General features: G+C 36.6%; 1 protein-coding gene across 1 annotated transcript; it reads right to left on the reverse strand.

Moving 5' to 3' along the window:
* Nucleotides 15,439-17,024, reverse strand: LOC18781092 (AT-hook motif nuclear-localized protein 28). Its single transcript, XM_007213090.2, has one exon. The coding sequence runs from the start codon at nucleotides 16,542-16,544 to the stop codon at nucleotides 15,600-15,602; it is 945 nt and encodes a 314-aa protein (XP_007213152.1). The 5' UTR covers nucleotides 16,545-17,024; the 3' UTR covers nucleotides 15,439-15,599.

A 23,101-nucleotide genomic window follows, 5' to 3' on the forward strand; every position in this document is an offset into this window, starting at 1 on the left:
AATCCCCATAGCCATAGCCACAAACAACATATTATCAACACCCAAACTCAAGCATATCTAACACCAAGCCAAGCACATGCATTCTCATTTGCTAAACTTGTGGGTCTTTAGCTCCCACACTTCAAGCTCTCATGCCAAGCCAAGTAGTATCTTGATTCACCAAGCAAGCTCTCATGCCAAGCCTGTGCAACATCAATGTACCATCTTCAACTCTTCGTCAAGCTGTTGGAAACATCCGTAAAAGCACCCAGTCGCTAGAAGAAGAACAAAGTACTCCCCTGGGACCTGCTTCTCTCTCATGATACTTTGGGCCCAGTTCTCGCTAACTCAGAAAAGGGGCAGCGAAGCCCGGATGAGCCTTTGGACGAAAAAGACCCCAACATAAATGGCTACTCTACTGGGGACCAGGCTATTATTCTTACAGCGGCTTTTCCACACAAGATTTCAGTCACGTCGATGCAATATACCAAAGATAAGAGTGTTTCCTCCTTTGTTTCTTTTTTCTTAGCCATATGCTTTGTAGAACAACCCAAAAGAAATGTTGGTAACATTATCTCTTTCTCTGTTTCTTAGATCTATTTTCTCAAGCTAAATGAAATCTTGTGAAATGACCCCTGGGATTGAGGCAAATCGAGCATTCGTGCCACTGAGGTACTGGAGACAGCAAAGAAAACTCCCCAACCGTCCCCAAATCCAAATGTCCTGGGGGCTTCATGCCAAGCAAATTTAATGCAAAATCAAAGAAAAAGTTTTTAAACTTGAGAGAAGCAGAGCATACAAAGCAGAGAAGAGAAATAAAAACTTGAGCAGAAGAAGGTTGAGCTCAACATCCATTCACAGACTAAGGCTAGCCCTGCCGTTCAACTCTCCATCGTGAAACATCATCAGCGAATCTGGCCATCGCCATAAATCACCTTCATAGTAGACCTCACCTCTCTAAGAGTTGTGTAAATACGATGAGAAAGTTAGAAGGAACACTTGCTCAATGCTTTCAGCCTCATCTCTGCGAATGGCTTCACCAAGATAAGATTTTTGTCTCATTAATCTCAACATAGCATATATATTTGTTTATTGTTTTAATATATTCATAAAATTCATGCTTCATTGAATTGTCTTAAGCATAGACAAAAGCACATGGGTTGGTCTGCCCAAGTCAAAAGGATTGATTGATTAGTTGTTATTATTATAGTCTAATGCATTATATGGTGCACCAGCTTGCATCATTTTCTTATTGTTTCCACTACCATTATTTTACTTGTCACTTCCATTATTATATTGTATCATTATCTTATTTAGTGTGTGAGTCAAATAGTCACACCACCTTTTTGACTAACACATGCTATTCTATTAGCCTACTTATGGATATGCGTTATATTATTTATGTGGAGCATGTGATTATCTGCTCCATAAAGTTTGTAGAAGTTACACACTGCCCAAAAACACATTATCACATGTTTTGGTTATTACTTTAACCAAGTCTTAACCATATATATATATTTTTTTAAAGCTTCATCTTTGCAATCCAAGCTTAATTCATTTGCCTTGTTAATCTGGATTAATATATCATTCAAATGGATTGATCCATCCTTCAGGTGGAGTAATCCATATTTAATATGTATTAATCCACTTTTCAATTTTGCATCTCTAGCAAAATTTCTCAGGGCCTTATTCCATGCACTATTAACATATCTTATACTTCTTATCATTTCATATTGATCCACCTTTGTGTTGATCAATCCATGTTACACACTGCAATGTAGATGCCAACTATGCATGCTCAGTACTAAAACAATACATGCTCGGCATGCTTATGTCAACTATGTTAGTCATTTCCAAGCTACAATGCTTATATTATTTTTGTAATCATCGTATACTTTGGTCATGTAGCATTATATCAGTCAAGTGTAAAGGACCCAAACCTCCAAACAACAAACAACTCATGCTCATTACAAGGCTAGGCCCCACAACCACATGAAACAAGACTAGCACCTCAGTCCTATGTCTACACAAGCAAGCCGAAACCAATAGAAAAAAAAAATTATCCAAGGAGGCAATGCACACAACTCCTAATATCTCCGAGAGCAGCTTTTCCATACTCCCACAAACTCCTTCAATACACTCCATATCAATGCACTCATCTGTGGGTCAACCCACATGTGCATGCAAAACATATTAGGCAAGCAAAACCACGCCAAGTATTTTATTTACAGGCCTAGCAATTTAATCGAGCAAAATATCAAATAGACAACATGCCACAACATACCAGGCAAAATTGTCAAACCAACAGGCCATCACAATAGCAAGGGACCCCTTGTTTCAGTTGTCTCCTACTTGGATAAAGAAACTGAGCTATTGGACAAGATATTCATATCCACCAACATGTGTGAAGACATAGAGTTGTTTCTTTTATGCTCTCATGTACTGGATGTAGAGGAGGTGGTCTCAAGAGAAATCATGCCAAGAAGAAACAATCCATCTCCAAAACCATGCAACTCAAGATTTCACTTGATGCAATCATTTCAAGCAAACCAAACCAAATATCACAAGATCAAGCTTTTCAAGCAACACAGTCATCATAAAAGTGAGAATTTGGCGTTTCTAGCTGCCGGAAGCACAAAGAAGAATCCATGCTATCATGCCAAAATGTCTCCATTGCAACAAAGGGATATCCTAAGTTCATCATGCCATGCAATGACCAAAACAAATACTCAAAAGGCTACGCTGCAAGAATTTTTGCAACTCATGCTAATCAAATCTTGTTATAATGATACACTTGGGGACTGAGAAGGGAATGCATTGCAATCACCATCAGTAGCAATTCCAAAACCACAAATGAGCTTTAAAATCCATTATTACCAAAACCACTATCCCAAGATCAAAATCTCCTTGAAATTCCAATTATGTCACTATGACCTCCAAGTTTGCCACCACTTGTGAGAACTCAAGCTGTTGTAACCCAACACATTTGCTGCAGTGACCACATGCAAAGCTCAAGCTTTAATAGCCAAGCCCAAGCTTTTGGTTCCTAAAAACATGCTTACAACAGCTGCAACAAACAATACCTAAGTCACCATAAGTGATATGCCCCAGCGCCTCAAGCACTTTCTATGCCTTGACAATTCTAATGACCAAGTTTAAGAGTCAAACCAAAAGGCCATTGGGATGTCTCAATTGCCACAATTCCATAATCAATCATCATCAAGCCTCAAGCCTTATTCAAGAAATCCAAGCACTATTCTTTACTCAAGAAGGAAAACATCTCAGTTCGTGGCAAATAGAAGGAAAATACTACGAAGGTACCGGAAGAACCTAAACATTATCAAGATGAAGTTTCTTTTACCAAGCAATCAAAATTTTTGAAGTGATGTCAAGCTATCAAGAAAAAGAGTAAAGTCACTATGCAACACAAACAACCAAAATATGTTCGCAGTAACCAAGATTCAAGCCAAGCAAAACATGGAAGATAATTATGCGTTGTATGAAAAGCTCCTAGAAGATAACACAAGCCCTATGCCGGAAGAGTGAACCATCATGCCACCAAATTTGAAAAAGGAGCCCCAGATCTGAATACTGGAAGGCAGCACAATGGACCCCAAAACTAAGATCTAATCCAAGTGACTTAAGGCGTCCATATTGCAATGCTTATTCGCCAACACCTATATCGCTTTCAAGCTACCGCAGACATTATAATGCTCAAATCCTTAAGCATCTCCCATGATATTTTTTATCTTCTAATCTACCAAAGCCTTCATGCCAGACCAAGCTATATCTTGATTCAACTCCACCCACTAGCTCTTTACGGCAGCCCAGATCTGTAGCCGCTGGAACAAAATAGCCCCTACATAAATGCCAAAACCCAAACACTAAAGCACATCCGCCATGCTAAATAGCCCAAAAGCTATATTAAACCATGGCAATTTAGCCAATACCAAGCATAAAAGCCAATACCCAGCATCTAAGCATACAAGCCAAAGCTTAGCGTACAAGCCAATACTAAGCATACAGGCCAATGCCAAGCATACACGCCAATGCCAAGCATCCAAGCCAATACCAAGCGTACAAGCCAAAGCCAAGCATACAAGCCAATACCAAGCATACATGCCAATGCCACGCGTATACGCCAATGCCAAGTATCCAAGCCAATACCAAGCATACAAGCCAAAGCCAAGCGTACAAGCCAATACCAAGCATATATAAGCCCAAGATCAAGCGTACATGCCAATGCCAAGCATCCAAATCAAATACTAAGAATACAAGTCAACATCAAGCATACATGCCAATACCAAATATACACGTCAAAACCAAGCATGCAAGCCAATATCAAGCATGCAAAACTAATGCAACTCTTGCAAACCGCAACTATGTCAAATCAAGCATCACTAGTCAATCAAGCACGTCAATCATGCAAGCTAACTTATTTTGGGTTAAAATTCAACCAAGCCTTATCTCCTATGTCATGCTGCAAAATAGGCCAACTTTTGGTAACCACAGTAAGTAAATTCTGATATTACAGTGTCTAGGAAAGTTCTTCAAGGCGACACCCTCGGTGTATAAGAAGGTTGGGTTTTAAGCGGGACCATTGTGACCCCTTCAACCTTCCCAGAAAATACCTGGCTGTGATCTCGAAGACTCTTAACTAGTTATCCTTGAGTTGCTCGTCTTTATATATATATATATAAATAAATATATATGACCAAGCTAACAGTTGCCAAAACCATGCTAGTCTTCATGCCAAGAAAAACAAAACGACTATGGCCAAGCAAGCAAGCACGGATGTTTCATGCATATTGAAGAACCAGCCATGCCATGCCACTGCCAATTATTTGGGCTGAAATTGATTATTGGGCCCATCTCGCTACCACTTCATAGCCCCAATAATCAAAGGGGCTAATGTTGAGGCCCAAAAAAGTCACTGGAAGCCCAAAGACATTCGAAGCCCAATATAACATATAATGTCAGTCATGCATTAATCCAAGCTGTAATTTGGATTTAATTTATTAAATAAATATAGAAATAGTGTACATGTCATGCCAAACTAATAATGCATTTTTCCCATGCCAATCACCTATCAAGCTCACATGAACCCAAGTCATGTGGTTTACGGGGCTTGCATGAGGGATTGTGGTGTGGAAGGTTACGGAGTTCCACAAAGCCCACGGAAGCTCTTAGATAATGGAGACTTTGGGCTAGCAACTTGGGAGCACCAAAGTCCAAGCCCATTACTTAGAGTTCTCCAATGTGAGTGAGCAAATGAGACATTTTTCAAGCACTTCCTTTTACCCATAGGAAATAGTTATTTTCCAAATACATAGCTTTACCCATTGGAAACAACCCTTTTCCAGCACTTCCTATTACCCACTGGAAACAAGCAGTTTTCCAGTGCTTCCTTTTACCCATAGGAAATAATCAGTTTATGGTACCTAGCTTTACCTGCTGGAAAATAGCATGCCCTAGTGCTCCCTTTTAACCATTAGAAATAAGCTGGTTCCAGTACCTCCTTTTACCTGTTGGAAATAAAGGAAAACCCTCACCCTGTATAAATTGGCACTCATGGCTCAAGCAAAAGACACCAATTTTTCTTCAACCAACACTCTTCACTCGGCTGCTGCAAGCATCTCAGCAGCCATCAACCCCTCTTGGTTGCTGCAAGCTTCTCAGCAACCATGAGCACTCATATTTCCTTAGCTACTGTAAGCATTCCAGTAGCCTTCACAGTCATTCCTTAGCCATCACAACCATGTCTTCTACTTCTACTTTCTCACCCTTGAAATCCATCATCTTCTCCATAAATCCTCACGAAGCATAACTCCAAGTTTATCCTTCCTTCCAAGCTATAAACACCATAGCCTTCAAACCTCAATCTTTTTCTCCCATCCTCATCCTCTTGAAACTCTTAAATCTCTATAGCCATAGCCACAAACAACAGATTATCAACACCCAAACTCAAGCATATCTAACACCAAGCCAAGCACATGCATTCTTATTTGCTAAACTTATGGGTCTTTAGCTCCCACACTCCAAGCTCTTATGCCAAGCCTAGTAGTATCTTGATTCACCAAGCAAGCTCTCATGCCAAGCCTGTGCAACATCAATGTACCATCTTCAACTCTTCGTCAAGCTGCTGGAAACATCCGTACAAAGCACGTAGTCGCTGGAAGAAGAACAAAGCACTTCCCTGGGACCTGCTTCTCCCTCGGGATACTTTGGGCCTAGTTCTCGCTAACTCAGAAAAGGGGCAGCGAAGCCCGGATGAGCCTTTGGACGAAAAAGACCCCAACAAAGTCTTTACTCATATGTCAAGCTGGAACTCATAAATTGCAATGGTGCAAACTAATCCTTAGACCTGAGGCATCATAGATGTTTTGTGGCTATGTTGTTAATCTTTGAGGGCACTATATGGTCATGCTGAATTAGGCATAGCTTAAAGGTGCTCATCAGGATTCTCAATAGAGTCATGGAAGCAAATGAATGTACAACAAATCTCTACTCTCAGTAAAGGAGAGAGAATACTCTAAGATATGATTGGTCAAACCTCTGCGCAGAGTAGTGGATAAGACTTGAAAGAAGAAGTCATCAAATCTTACAAGGATAATCATATAAAACGAATGATTCATATTATAATATTGACAATCGGATTCCATGATCTAATAATATGAATAAGGAGTATTGATATAAGATAAGGATTCAATTGCACAGTCATTTCAATTTGAATAGGTTCTTTCACAATGTCTCATTTAGTTCAGATAACCGTGACTTGCTGCTAGGCGACAACCATGATTTGTGGATGTCCTAAAAGGTTTCAATTAACCTTTATCAATAGGAAGAATTTAATTGTAGAATTTAATTCGTATATCATCTGAGGAGTTGAGTCAACCCACTACTTTGTTAAAGGGAACCTACGGATTTGCACACCCAAAGAATGTTATTAGAGGTACAAATGAGGAGAAATGAAATGAGGAGACACAAGTCAATGGTTGATAATCAAATGTCAAAGTCAACGGTCAAAAGTCAACATGTTGACCGGAATAATTGACCAAAGTCAAAATAATTCGATTGGGTCAATTAAGTAAGACTATAATTATAATTTAATGGTTAAATTATAATTAAAAGATTAATTATAGAATTAATATTGACATATAGAAATATTAGATTGGACTTTTAAATATGATTTAAAAAGAAAGAGACAAAATAGCCGAAAAGGCCATTGGGCCCAAGGGGTAAGTGGCATAAGATGACATGACCCATGTACCAAATGGAGCCACAAATACCCACCCAATTGCCTTTTGTGTTATCCTATATAAGCTAAGTGTTGGAGAAAACCTAGCTAGGGTTTTTGGTTTCCTACTTTGGTTGATGAGTGACCATCTTTGTATCTCATCTTCCATAAACCAAAAATTGGTCCAATCAAGAAGTAGACTAGCATCCATACTTCTTGATTACCTTCTCTTCATCTCTAGAAGCATTTGGTGTGGTGAGGTAGAGGACACCAATCTTGGAGCCTTAAGGTGAAGGAGTCAAAATCAAGAGAAAGAAAAGACCTTTCCAACAAAGGTGTTCATTCTTGAGATATCAAGAAAATGTCATCAATTGTAAAGATCTATTCCCTTTTTCCTTTTTCTATTTGTGTTCAAAGAAACTAGGCTAAGATACTTCGTTTAAAATGAAAAAGATTTAGCTCAACTAGTATAAACAAAATGAATCCGCCATTTAGAATGTTTTTGTTGTATAGGTTATGGCTAAAGTTCATTTCCTAAGCATTAGATGCATGTTTCCTACAGTTCAATTTTAAATTAAGATTGTAATTAAAGATATCTAGAAAATACTTTTTGTTGTAGAAAAGAGAGGAGAAGATATTGCCAAGTTGCCCACTGACCAGCCAAGATAACAGGAAGATGCAGCAAATAGAAGAGGGAAAAAGATGTTGATGTCGTCAGGTCACTATAGAATAGAAGAGATAAACAAGCTGATGTGTAAAAAGAGAATAGACAAAAGATATGGGACCACTTTCTCTTGGAAGTTGGATGGGCAATGTATGTATTTTGGGTTAGCTTTTAATTTTTTAAATTTGGGGTTGCCCTTATGACATATATAGTTTTTATTTTTATTTATTTATTTATTTTAAAACTTTGGGATGGGCGAGCACCTATCCTGCCCTTTGCACAGATCCGCCACTGATAGTATGACTAAGTTATATGTCGTTAATTATTTTTTACCTTTCTTTTAGTTTTCTTTTTATGAAGAGAGAGAACAAGAGTGGAGAAAGGGGGCGAGGTGGGGGAAGACATCTGGGCAACAACAACATAAAGTTGAATTGAATGCTTATCAATTTGAAGCCCAAATTTGACCCCAAAAAAGAGACAAGGAAACCATATTGTCGACCTGGCTACACCACACCCCCCCAATCTACCTTCGCTGAACCTCTACAACCCAGATTGACCTACCTGATTCTCTCCCCCTAATTTGAGTCTTTAATTTGTTGGGTATGATTTGGTTTGGTGGGATGGTTTGTTATATATAAAGAAAGAGAAGATGAAGACAAAAGAAGAGTGAAGAAGCAAGAAGAATCATTGAGAGATGGATACCTAGAGAAGAGTGAAGAGAATAAGATGTGGATGAGATATCAGAGAAGAATCCTAGGGAGAAAAAGATGAAAGAGTGTATGATTTTTCGCATAGAAAGCGTGTTTTCTTCATATAATTAAGCATGTATTATCTAAATCGAGGTGAGTGGGTAGTATTAGTTAGTCAGATAAGGAGAGTATTACAAGCCCAGTCAATTTAACATAGTAAGGTAATTAAATAATATAAATTGACACCAAACAACTGATCACTAGTAAAAAAACCCCTTGGGCGACCAAATTTTGCGCGACGAAAAACTATTCGTCGCTCAAAGTCACTTTGCGCGAGAAACTTGAAACTTCGTCGCTCAAAGTCTTGTGCGAACAAATTTTGCGCAACGAAAAATAATTCGTCGCGCAAAGTCACTTCGCGCAACAAACTTTTGCACGACGACAATACATCGTCGCTCAAAGTCTTGCGCGACCAATTTTGCGCGACGAAAAATAATTTGTCGCTCAAAGTGACTTTACGCGACAAAAAGTAAACTTCATCGTGCAAAGTCCTTATAAAAATAAATAAAATAAAAAAATTATTTTTTAAAATCTTTGCATGATGTAATCCAAACATTTTGTCACCTAAACCAATTTATTTTTGTTTTTTATTTTGTATGCATAACACTTAAGAAATTAAACAGTATATATATTTATTAAGTAGCTTTAAATTTATTATTTTAGATCGGATCGGATTTTTGTTAAAAAATATATTATTGTTGTTCGGATTGGGTTTTTGTTAGAAAATATATATTTTAAATTGATGATAGAATTAGTTCATTGTATTCATATAGTGTCAAGGAGTGTAGCTGTAAAAAATCATCAAAATCGGAGTTAAAATATCCTTTAAATCGTGATTTTTTTATTATAACCGTCGAAAAGTTTTGTCCCATTACTTGATATCTGAATGTTTATTTTTTCCAATTTTTGGCGTATATGATCTCGAAGTATAAACAAACAAGTTTGACGGTTGGATCGTTGAAACTAGTTTTTTTGAATGCATATGCCATCAAAACAATATATTCACTAACAATTAAGAGTTTATTTATACTTTCGTTAAATATAACATAAGATTTTGTGGTATCCACTAGTGTAAATATTTTAAATTGAAGATCAAATTCAGTCATTGTATTCATATAGGGTCAAGGAGTGTTGTTGTAAAAAAATCATCAAAATCGGAGTTAGAATAACCATTAAATCATGATTTTTCATTTATAACCATCGAAAAGTTTTGTCCCGTTACTTGATCTATGAATATTTATTTTTTCCGATTTTTGGCGTATATGATCTCGAAGTATAAACAAACAAGTTTGACGGTTGGATCGTTGAAACTAGTTTTTTTGGATGCGTATGCCATCAAAACAATATATTCACTAACAATTAAGAGTTTATTTATATTTTCGTTAAATATAACATAAGATTTTGTGGTATCCACTAGTGTAAATATTTTAAATTGAAGATCAAATTCAGTCATTGTATTCATATAGGGTTAAGGAGTGTAGCTGTAAAAAATCATCAAAATCGGAGTTAAAATAACCGTTAAATTATGATTTTTCATTTATAACCGTCGAAAAGTTTTGTCCCTCTACTTGATCTCTGAATGTTTATTTTTTCCGATTTTTGGCGTATATGATCTCGAAGTATAAACAAACAAGTTTAACGGTTGGATCGTTGAAACTAGTTTCGTAGAATGCGTATGCCATCAAAACAATATATTTACTAACAATTAAGAGTTTATTAATACTTTCGTTAAATATAACATAAGATTTTGTGGTATCCACTAGTGTAAATATTTTAAATTGAAGATCAAATTCAGTCATTGTATTCATATAGGGTCAAGGAGTGTAGTTTTAAAAAAATCATCAAAATCGGAGTTAAAATAACCGTTAAATCATGATTTTTCATTTATAACCATCGAAAAGTTTTGTCCCGTTACTTGATCTCTGAATGTTTATTTTTTCTGATTTTTGGCGTATATGATCTCGAAGTATAAAAAAACAAGTTTGGCGGTTGGATCGTTGAAACTAGTTTCGTAGAATGCATATGCCATCAAAACAATATATTCACTAACAATTAAGAGTTTATGTATACTTTCGTTAAATATAACATAAGATTTTGTGGTATACACTAGTGCAAATGTTTTCAATTGAAGATCAAATTCAGTCATTGTATTCATATAGGGTCAAGGAGAGTAGCTGTAAAAAAATCATCAAAATCGGAGTTAAAATAACCGTTAAATCGTGATTTTTCATTTATAACTATCGAAAAGTTTTATCCCGTTACTAGATCTCTGAATGTTTGTTTTTTGCGATTTTCGGGGTATACAATCTTGAAGTATATACAAACAAGTCTTATGGTTGGATCGTTGAATGGTGTGTGTATATATATATATATATTTATTAAGTAGCTTTAAATTTATTTATTTTGTACGTATAACACTTAAGAAATTGAATAGTATATACATTTATTAAGTAGTTTTCACCTTAATTATATTTTAAATCATAAAATAAATTTTTTTTATTTTTTATTATTCATAACAATTATTTTTATAAATATTGTGTTACTAACCAATTTTTCGTCTCTCAAAAGTTTGCGCGACCAACAGTTCGTCGTGCAAAACTCAAAAAATTTGGGTGAGTGCCAAAAATGGGGCGCGGGTTTTTAAAATAAAAAAAAAACTTTAGACTTTGCTCGACCAATATTTTTTGTCACTCAAAACTTTGCACGACCAATATATATTTTTTGTCGCACAAAAATTTGGGCGGGTACCAAAAATGGGATGTAGGAATTTTTTTAGACTTTGCGCAACCAATATGTATTTTTCGTCGCGCAAAAATTTAAAAATTTTGGCGGGTACCAAAAATGGGATGCGGGAATTTTTTTTAAAAAAATAATTTTTTTAGTCTTTGTGCGACCAATATTCCTATATTTGTCGCCCAAAACTTTGCGCGACCAATATGTTTCGTTGCGCAAAACTTTGCATGACCAACAATATTTTTCGTCGCGCAAAGTGATACGATTTTTAAACCCGAAATAACTCCTCCACCATTTTCTCAATGTCTTTCTCTACTCTTACCTCTCCTCTCTCTTTCCCTCTCCCCAAATCCCACCCTTTCTCTCACACTCGCTCCTCTCACTTAATCTCTCATCTCTCTCTTCACTATCTCTCACTCTCACTCACTCTCTCATTTATCTTTTCACTATCTCTCACTCTCTCATCTCTCTATCACTATCTTATCTAATTCTCTTACACTCACTTCTCCCTCTCATTCTCACTCACTCTCAATCTTGCCAAAAGGTATATTCTCTCCAAATTTTAAATTTTTTTCATTAATATATGTGTTTTTGGAGTTAGTTTTGAGTTTGTGTGGGGTTTGGGGTTGAGTAAAGGGGAGAGATTGGAGTTTGGGTTGGAGTTGTGGTATAACAATTTTAAGGGAGATTATGCATTCTTTTTTTTGTTGTTGTTGTTATTTGACCATATTTGTTTTTTTGTAGGTAATCATCGAGACTTTGATGGCTAAAGTTGAGGATTAGGAAGCTATCAAAACATGTCACCCGCCACTACCACCACAATACGCTTGTATTAGGATTTTATTATTGTACTTTGTTAATTTATGTGTACATTTTGAATATTATATATATATTTATTAGATAATTTGATCACTATTTTTCATATGTAATTTTATTTTGAATATGTCAATTTAAATTAAAGTAATTAAGAAAAATCTTACAATTAAATTAAATTTAAAAAGTAAAAATTTGAATAAATTAATATAATTAAATCAATATCAATTAAAATTAAAATTATTTAAAAGATTCATACAATTAAATTAAATTTAAAAAGTAAAAATTTGAATAAATTAATATAAATTAATTAATATTAAAGAAATAATAAAACAAAAAGTCAAAAACCTTGCGCGACAAAATATTTTGTAGCGCAAACTATTAAATTAGTTTATTTTAATTAAAAAAATTTAAAACACAAAAAATATTTCGTCGCGCAAATATTTGCGCGACGTTAGTATTCGTCGCGCAAAACTCTAAAAATGTGGGCGGGTACCAAAAATGGGACGCGGGAATTTTTTATTTTTTATATTTTTTTTTGAGACTTTGCGCAACCAATGTTTTTTGTCGCACAAACCTTTGCGCGACCAATGTGTTTCGTCACGCAAAGTTTTGCGCGACCAATATTTTTTCATCGCGCAAATTTACTTTGCGCGACTAATATTTTTTCGTCGCGCAAAGTCTTTCTTCACGATCTTTGCGCGATGGATTCTGCGCGACGAAGTTTCTGTCGTGTTGAAATTTGTGCGACTACAATGTATTTTGCGCGACGAAGAGATAGACTATTTACTCCTATCCAGAGTCTAATAAGATATCCTAATTGATGTGAAAAACAAAATAGGTGAGGGATGAGCAAACCACCACTCAGCGAGTAGATTATATAATATGCCAGCCAAACAATGCCATTTTACACACTATAGAAAATATAATAAAAAGATACACAATCCAAATCATATCATATCATTACTTCATATATTGGTTATCCTTCACAAACTGTACATAGCATGTGACCCCTATCGGCCTCACTGCCCTATGTTCCCATCTAGTACATTTATCCTTCGATAACCATGTCACTAAAGTTCTCATGTTCCATGAATAATATGTACTTCACAAAAGATCCAAATAATATATATTGTGTAAAATATTGCACAAATTAGACATGCTTGACTTGAAAATAGAGAGAGATTTGTAAATAGAATAAATCCATGATAATCCATGATTTTCACATTTATCACAAAATAAGAACTTTTAAAACACATTACATAACCCACTCACTATGATAATTATAATTATAAAATCTTACAAGACAAACCCACACATTCTCCATTCTCTCTCTCTCTCTCTCTCTCTCTCTCTCTCTCTCTCTCTCTCTCTCTCTCTCTCTCTCAAACACTACTTCATAATTCTATTCTAAAGAGTTGGAATGGATTATGGATGATTGAAAGCAAGGAAGGATGATACTTACAGGAGAGGCCACAGATGCAACCGAATAATATTTATATATATAATATTCTAAACCACCAAAAGATAAGAGAGAAAACTAAGTGAATATGACTCATTCCCCTTTGGCCAATGATATCATAAGAGAAAATGTGACTCATTCATTTTCACCAACGATACCACAACACTTGTTACTAGCATGCAAGGTGGCAGGGCAATGATGATTTGATTAAGACCAATTCCAAGTCTCTACACGTGGAAAACAAGAATGGTGTCATCTTTCACCTAAAGGAATAATCTCATACTAGGCTTAAGATTTAATAACATATAGGTCTTCACAATAAATATTAAATAAGGAAAAGCCATATTGATAAATAATTAATATGTAGTATGAATATTTCTTTAAAATACTAAATATATAGTTTTTTTTTAAAATAAAAGGTTTTCACAATAATTTAGGCTATGATACCAAATTTTTCGAACCTGGATGTCTCTACTTGAACGTGATGTAAGTTATGATACATGCTGAAATGGAACACGACGACTTCAACAACTGTAGGCTATATGGCAGCTCGAACTCAAAGACCTGGGGATTCAGAGACTGATCTTACCATTTTATGAAGAGAGATTCAAGGTGTTAAAATATAATACAAGGACCCGGATTATCTATGCTTCATTAGTGTTTCATTGTTTTGGATGTGAAGCCTTGCTTTTGGACTATAGAGGCATGAAATTTGCTAAGAACTAGGAATAGGCTAACTTGCTTGGCTACGTGACAGACTTAAAAGAGAACTATGAACCTAAGAACTCGTAGGGTTATTGAAGAAAACTTTGTATTGCTTGCAGAATGAACTGAGTTTTTTTTTTCCTTAACCCTGCTTCCATAATGCGTTGTTTTACATATTACATGAAACGCCCTTCTAAAAATAAGACCAACATGAGCGCAAATGGAAAATTACATAGGAATCCAAATTATTAAGATGTCGACACAAAATTAAAAAATTCTTGATGTATTGATCCAAAGTGCTACAGGAAAAAGCTTTTGTTGAATGAGAATATGTTGTGCTAGACTTTTATCTTATTATTATTTTTTTATCATAGTTTGCCCTTTTGACAAGCCTTATCAATAAGAGTGAGAAAATATTTGACTTAAACTTTTTTAATGATTCTTCGATAAAAAAAAAATTTAACCGTCACTCAACACCCTCTCATTGTAGCATCTCCCATCAATAACAAGTTGAGGCATATTTTTTTTTTTTTTTTTTGGATAAAAAAGTTGAGGCATTCTTCTACCCTCCTTTTACATCCACTTGTGCCCCGTCGATGACAAATTAAGCATTTTCACAAAGCAAAAGCAGAAAGTGAAAATCTAAAATGTGATTCTAAATAGGAACATTCTTTAGCTCAGGGGCGCCTAGAAACCAAACCACCATTCATTCATCTCTCTCTCTCTCTCTCTCTCTGTTTGTTTTTGGGTTTTAGTTTAGCTGACCACCAGTTGACAAAATAATGTAAAGAAAATGTCGATTTGAAACACAACCAGTCCAAGTCTTTAGTTTGAAGATTGTGTGTGTGTCTGAAGCTAAGCGTAAAGGAAAAGAAAAGAAAAGAAAAAAACAAAGTTGTGTGTGCGTAAGAGTGTAACAGTGTATGTGGTGTCTATTCTGCTATGATGCTTTGTTCATTGGAGATGGTAAAATAGGCCCTTCCCGAGGAGAGGCCCTGACATAACATTCAGTGGCTGCACAAACAGTACGAACACTAGTAGCTTCGCTTTGCTTAGCTTGCTAGGCACAGGACCAGGACCAGACCCATCACCACTATTAAAACAGAGATTAATAATTAATCATACAGCTTAGCTTAATTAAGCTACGTTGGTTAAAACAGGATCAGATGAATGAAAGCAAGAGAAAATGGTAGCTGCAATTAATATAATTTTGTTGCTTCATCCCCAAAGGCAAAGCCAAAATAATATAACTAGTAATTAGTAAGGAGGGCGAGAGGGAGGACCCCAAGGCATGACTTGATCAGGAACACTTGTGATCTGGCAATTCATAGGCGTCGAGCTCGCAACGCCGCCGCCGCCGCCGTAAACACTACAATGACTCTCAACATTAACGCCAGGCTTCGTCTCCTGAGCTTCATACTCAGCAGCAGGAGCCCCACCCTCAACACCATTTTCATGATCATCGTGATCATCACCAGGCAGAGGCAGCCTCAGCACCGTCGGATTCACAAAGGTGGCACCCACAACCACCACAGCGCTCGCCGCCACCACCTTCCCTCCGACAATCCCTCCAAACACCTGCCCCTGCGCCCCAGCCAGGCATATCCCAAACGACCCGCTACCCGGCGAAGAACAGCCCCCAGCTGACGTGGCCACCTTCGAGGAAGCCGAGGAAGGGCACGTGGCTGTTGCTGGGACGGCGTCCATGAAGGAGCCGGAGAGGGAGAGGAGGTTGAAGGGCCCGTGAAGAAGAGACAGCAGAGAGGGTGCGCTGGGGTGGTGGTGTGGCCCAGCTGGGTGTACAAGGGTAACGTTGGAGACCGCCCCCGAACCGCTCAAGACGCTGATGCCCACGTGGCGCCTTCGGGCGTACTGGATGATGGCTTCGATGACGTCAGAGCCAGCGGAGATCTCGAGGACGACGGGCTTCATGGCGGCCTCGGAGTTTTTGGTGATGACTATGGGGGGCTTGGGCTTGTTCTTCGAACCCGGCGGCCTTCCTCTCGGCTTCTTCGACATGATAATCTCACCTGACGGTGACACAAACTTTGACTTGGACGAGGAAGAGCCGCCTCCCACAACGACGACGCCCCCACTCGCGCTCCGGGGGCTATGCTGGGAGGAGCCGTCGTCGTCGTCGGAGTTTCTGCCGCCTTGCGAGAGAGAAATTGCACGAACACCTCCACCATAGTCTGCCGCCATTGTTGTTTTCAAACTCGAGAGAAAAACACAAAACAGCAAACGAGTGTTTTGTTTTGGGTTGTTTTATATATAGTCAGTTGCTCTCTCTGTGCTGAGGTTTAATGGACGGAGAAGGAGGGCCCAGAGAAAGAGGAGGGGAGAGAGAGTTTGGTTGGTCAGAGAAATGGTGATGGACGTATGTATGTTCTGGTTTTTTACTGGTAAACAAGCTAGGGCTCCTCACTAAGTACATTGTACATTTCGACTGGGGGACCCGTATTCAGGTGGGGCCCAAATCTTCTGTTTAAATCTTTTTGTTTTATGTGGTATTTTCTTTTTCTATTTTTTGTTAAGACAGCAACTTTTCTTTTTTGTCCCTTAATTAGAATAAAAGACTGAAGAAGGGTTTCTTTTGAATTCTTTGTACTGTCCACGAAATTGATATAGCAAAACAAAATAAAAGGTAATAAGTAATTAATTTTTACAATCTCATCCTTTCCTTTCCTTACACATTTGATGCCTTTCAGTTTTCTTTCTGTCAACCACAACAAAATGTGACGGAATCCAAATGCCTTGTCATCATGGATTATTTTTGAAATTCAAAAATCCTTTTATGACTACATAGCCCTTCGGTTCTTCCCCTTTACATTTAATAGTGGGTTAATTACACCTTCCATCCAGCTTGTATTTTTGTTTTTATACCAAACAAACGATAATATTTTATTAGATTAATTGAAAAAGTATATAGAGAGTCATTTCGATTAGCAATACGATGGACAGGGATAAAGCTTCCCCAATGACTCGAGTCAGTTCTTGAGCTGAAACGATCTTTGAGAGAATAAATCACAAAGAACTTATATAAAAACCCCTATCTACCATCTAAGTTGTCCTAAATCAAGTTATTTACATCAATGACAAAACCTGGCAGCTAACGTGCAGAACTCTCCTAGATAAACTCAACCACCCAACACAATCAACAAAATTTCTGAGAATTACAAAAGATAACCAAACAACTCATTGAGTTTCTGAACTTTAATAACAAAATACACCAAATCTAAGAAACCAAAAAACACCGACTAAAGGAGCAGCAACACTTTGCTCTACAAATGATGCATAACCAAAGCCATCCAGATCCATAACAGAGACAACCAGATCTGCCAAGAGAAGAAAATAGCATCATGGTTTGCCAAGGCACAGGAAAATACTGAAAATGAGGAATAAACCCCTAGATCTGAAGCTTCTCTTTCTAACTCTCCTCCACCCTCTACCACATGCTTTGTTGTGAAAATCGACTGAATCAGAGCTAGAGGAAAACAGGGCAAGGAGAAGGGGAGGGAGGGGTTGGTGGCTCCTAGGGTTTCTTCGCTTTTTTTTCTAACTCTCCTCCTAGGTCCTTGGTGTAAATGTACCAGTCCAGCTAGTTTGAACTCAGTGAGATTGGTCAATATTTTAAAAAAATTGATATTTTCTTAAGTTATGAATTCTTTCACTATTGACTTTTTTGTTAGCTTAATCGTCAAATTAATTTTTTCTTTTTTCTTAACGTAGCATTCAGTGCAAAGGACCCACTAGTATAGTGGTTTGGAGTATTTATTCCCTCAGGCAAGGTCCTGAGTTCGAGTCCTAGCATCCGTATTGTGTGTGTGAGTTTAATATGTTATCGCCATTTTCAATAAGAAATGTTATTAAAAAAAAAAAAAAACAACGTAGCATTCAGTTGGCGCATGAATTAACTCATGTCAACAAATATAAATTTCTTTAAAAAAATCATACCTTGTAGATTTAAAGATAGATGAATAATGGCCCACGTAACAGCAATCAAGCATCTATGTAAGTGAAAACAGGCCTACCAAGGTCTCCAATGAATAAAATAACAATTAACTTGATAGTGTCAGTGGTGTGATAATTTGTAACTTTACACATTTTTTTATACAAATTTTTAAAAAGACAAGGACCAACATGTTATAAGTGTGATGAGCTTCTAATTCTTAGCCGATTGTTGGCTAGTCTTGGAGATTTACCAGACAAAGACCATACGACAAAGAGAGGAGGAATGACAAACGAGAGAGATAGAGATGAGGAATAGATGAAGTAAACCAAATAAAGATTAGGAAGATGGCGACTGAGAAAGAAATTGAGGCATTAGGGTGATGGGGATCGGGATCCGGACACAGATCACCAACCACATACATGAGCACCGAAATCTAGAGCTAGTGCAAACTCACATATATCGTAGCAAATACATGCCACAAATAAACTATTTTATTAATCATCAACATATACTTCCCTACAACTATTACATTAGCCTTATTTATAGGCTTTACAAGACTTGGGCACCAAGGTTACTTTGTCCAAAAGTAAACTAATTAATTATAAAATCACTCATAAATAATAAAAGATATCCTAAAACTACCTAAATAAGAAAATAACAATATATCATGAAATAACTAATTAAATGGTAAATATCTATCTTGATCCACCCCTATGCTCCTGCATCAGGAAAGTTGAGATAGCTTGAAACAAATCTAGAGCAACATGTTTTACACCACTCCTGATCCCGTCTAGTCCAGTCAAGAATATGTAAAATGTAAAACCGTGAACTTAGTCAGCCCATAAATTTTATGATCTTTCTCATATCAAATGGGACCGGTTGGGATACCGATTTTATAATCAATACATATTTTTGCAGCACGATTCAACCTAGTTAATCAGTTCTACAATTAAAACTAGGGGTGGGCACTCAAACCAGCGAACCGAAAATCCAAACCGAACCGCACCAAACCAAACCGGAAAAAAACCGAGTTGACCAAAAAGTCAAAAATCGGTCAAAAACCGAACCGGACCGGTTTGGACCGGTTCCGGATCCGGTTCCATGTCTTCAAAAACCGAACCGGGCCGAACCGAACCGGTGAAACTAAAAAAATATATAATTTCAATATATATTTATATTTAATGCTATATTTTTAATTTCACTAAAAAAAAAACATAATATTTATCCAAGTTCAATGTCAAAATATCTCTCTTTTCTCACTTTAATATTTATTTTTTATATGAAATTGAATAATTTGTTAATTTTCAAGTAAAAAAATAATATTTCAGTTGAGAATTGTATTAAAAAGCAATTTTAAAAAATAATTTTTATAATCCGGTTCAAAACCGAACCGGAACCGGAACCGGACCGAAATCGGTTCAAACCGAACCGGACAGTTTTTGAAATTTTTTTTATTAAAACCGAACCGAACCAAACCGGATGAATAGTATTGGATCGGTTCTAATTTGAGGCAAAAACCGGTCCAAACCGAACCGTGCCCACCCCTAATTAAAACGCCCACACTTGGTATCAATGACGTTGGTTTATAATTGTTTGTGGTCATGGTTTAATCTAAAGAATGTTTAGCCCACAAATATTCCTGTGGCTAACGTATGAAAGTATAAATACTTAATGCGATTTTATAGGTGAGAAGCTTGACGAGAATTGGGATAGAAACAAGGATAAGGAACAAGGTTTTCTTTGTGTATTCCTCGTATATGATTCTTCTTCCAAGATTTCCTAAAAGAGAGGAAGAAGATCCCCTTTTTATAAACATCACAGGTTCTATTTATAGGAGTTTAAACAAGATAATTTATGAGCCGGTCACCTCGGCTCGGAGTCGAGCCGTCCATGTCACACCAAGTTGTCTGGTGGCGGACGGTCGGGTTCATCCACGTCCTCTTCTCATGATGACTTCACGCTTTTACTAGGGGGCGGGTGTAGGCAGAGTAGCCTGTTACGCGCGGCAGTAGTCTCATCTGGTCAGGTGGTGGTTTAGGAGGTTTACACATGGCTTTTGAGAGGACGTGGACACACTTTATGAGGTGCAGCAAACTTGTGGTTAGAGGAGGTCTTGTCGTTGACATGGCTGATTCGTATCCCTTCAAATTTTCCCAAGGTAGCTCTGAGGCCGAGACAAAGGGTGGTTTGGTCATTTTCTGACATGGTGCCCAAAGTCCACGTGTTATGTTTTTATTGGATAGACGGGCTTGATGTGTGCCAATCTAAATGAATTGGTTAGCCAATATGGTCAATTCCTCATCCAATTGCATTCACTGATTTATCGGTAGAGTATTGGTTAGTAAGGCTTTATAATTAGTCTCTCTTTAGTATTTATTACGTGGAGTTAACTACAGTTTAATATATATAATCCCCTTTTATTGAGGGATCTCTCAAATAATTTTATTTGAGGGACATCCTTTAGGGCCCTCTATGGATTTTTTTTCAACGATCCAAACCATTTATTTTCAAGTCTACATTCATAGATCATCCTTACAAAAAATTAGATAAATCGAACATCGTTTCAACATCCAATTGTGTCCTACAAAATCAATGAACACGGTGCTTCAAGAAAGTACTAAAATTTCAATAATTCAATTGAGTGGTGAAATGATCGAATTCAAGTGATTTTTTTTTTTGTAGAGATGATCTTTGAATGAATATTTACAAAGTAGACGGTTTGAATTAGTGAAATACAATATAGAGTGGGTTCTACAAGAGTGTCCCTCAAATAAGCTTATTTAAGGAATCCCTCAACTAAAACTCTGTGTGTATATATATATTAACATACAGTAGAGACCTCATCTAGCCTATACGAGATTTAGGGAAAATAGAGAAAGCATTTATTTGGAATGTTTAAAAAATTACTTTGAATAATTCTTTGTTAGCATGATAAAGTATTTGGATATTAGCGCCCAAATAGATTACAGTTGCTACCAGTTAGAGTGGTGCAACATGGGCTAATAGCATTAACTCTGAAGTTCATTATCAAATATGGAGCCGCACCTTATATGGACTTTTGAAGCCCCTATGGTAAGTATGTGCGGCTAGTGATGGGTGATGACATAAATGGAAACAATTAATTATTCATGGAAATGAAATATCCTTCGAGGATAAGCGATGATATTAATTGTAGAGTGTTGCTAAACGAACCCGAAAATTAACTGAGTACACCCTACTACCAAACTAGTTATTAAATTACTAATTTATCCTAATATAAAATGACCAAAAATGATATATTGAATTATGAAACATCGTCGTCGTCTCCTCCACTGGACATAGCACGCCTCCTTCATAACATCATCTCCTCCACCATCTCACTAACACCGTCGTCGCATACGCTTCTCCACCATAACAGCAACGCTGTCGTCGTACCATTATACTGGCGCGGTGGTCGTCTGATATTGATACATCTCATTTTGATTTTATTATCAAATGGGTTATACTGTCTCGATTTGTTCTTCACCGGCCACAATGTTTTGTAACCTTCCTCTGGAAATTGGTTTTAATTTGCTCTTCAAAGGTAGCAGTTTTGGGGTTGTTTAATATTGATGATTTGAAGATATCCATGACCATGTGGGTATGCTGCAAACTTGCTACAAACATCGGAAATGCCTTTATAGCTTTCTGGTTTAGATCCAAAAAATATGTTGAGGGCCCCTGAAATTTCCTTCATATAACTTGTGAAATCAAATAATAAGTTCAATGTTTGTGTATGTAAATTCAATATATTTATAAATCTAAACATAGGGCACAAATTCATGTAAAAAGAGAAATTTGGTTTAGGATTGGTATTAGGATATTGTGTGATTGAGTGTATTAAGGTGTACCAAGGGTATTTTTGGTAGTTAAATAGGGTGTACTTAGTTAATTTTATATTTTAATTAAAATATTAGGGTGTACTTAGATCATAGGGTGTACTCAGTTAATTTTAGGGTTCGTTTAGCAGCACTCTAATTGTATTAGTCTCAAAGGAGATTTATCACGATACATCCAACTTAGATGGTATAAGAAAATAATTTTTTTCACTATAATAAGAAATTACCTAATGTGGCACATTAGAAAAGAATGTGATTTGGCATTAAATCACAATAAACATATACTAAAATAGATTAGAAAGTAGAAGCGGTATACTAATGGAATTTAAGTTGAATTGAGAGAAAACACGTGCTCTAGTAAAAAGAATAGATATTTAGTCATATACCCATTCTTAGTAGGGGTGGGCACGGTACGATATGGTACGGTATTGAGCCCGTACTGCTACCGATACCGGAAATTTAAATCGGTGTGGTACGGTATGAGATTATGGTTTGCCAAAATTCGTACCGTACCGTGCCAAATCGGTATCGGTACCATTTCGGTACCAAAATGACACAACTAAAAAAATGAACCAATTCAATATTCAACATATTCATTCACCAAAATAAGTGATGCCTAAGTTACAAATTCAAAGATATTTTAGCTATTGATATTTTAGGCAGGGCTCAGCCCTGGGTCATTCCTTGTTAGTTTAGTTTGTTGTCAGCTTAGGCCTGCCATTTAACCAAAAGAAAAAAAGCCGCCATCTTAATCAAGATTCTAAGTGACTTTTCTACAAACAAAAAGTAAAGTATCCAATGATAATCCTAAAATCAAACGGTGATAGGCACTAATTTTATTAAGAGATAAAAGTACATACTGTTTCTTTCTTTCACTCAAAGGGTCTTGGTTGAATATTTTACAACTATTTTATTTATTATATTCTCATCATGAAAACCTTTTCACCTAT

Source organism: Prunus persica, chromosome G4, assembly GCF_000346465.2.
Source record: "Prunus persica cultivar Lovell chromosome G4, Prunus_persica_NCBIv2, whole genome shotgun sequence".
NCBI lineage: Eukaryota > Viridiplantae > Streptophyta > Magnoliopsida > Rosales > Rosaceae > Prunus > Prunus persica.

Coding starts and splice junctions, on each gene's coding strand:
- LOC18781092 (XM_007213090.2), bottom strand. CDS start 16,544: ATGGCGGCAGACTATGGTGGAGGTGTTCGTGCAATTTCTCTCTCGCAA.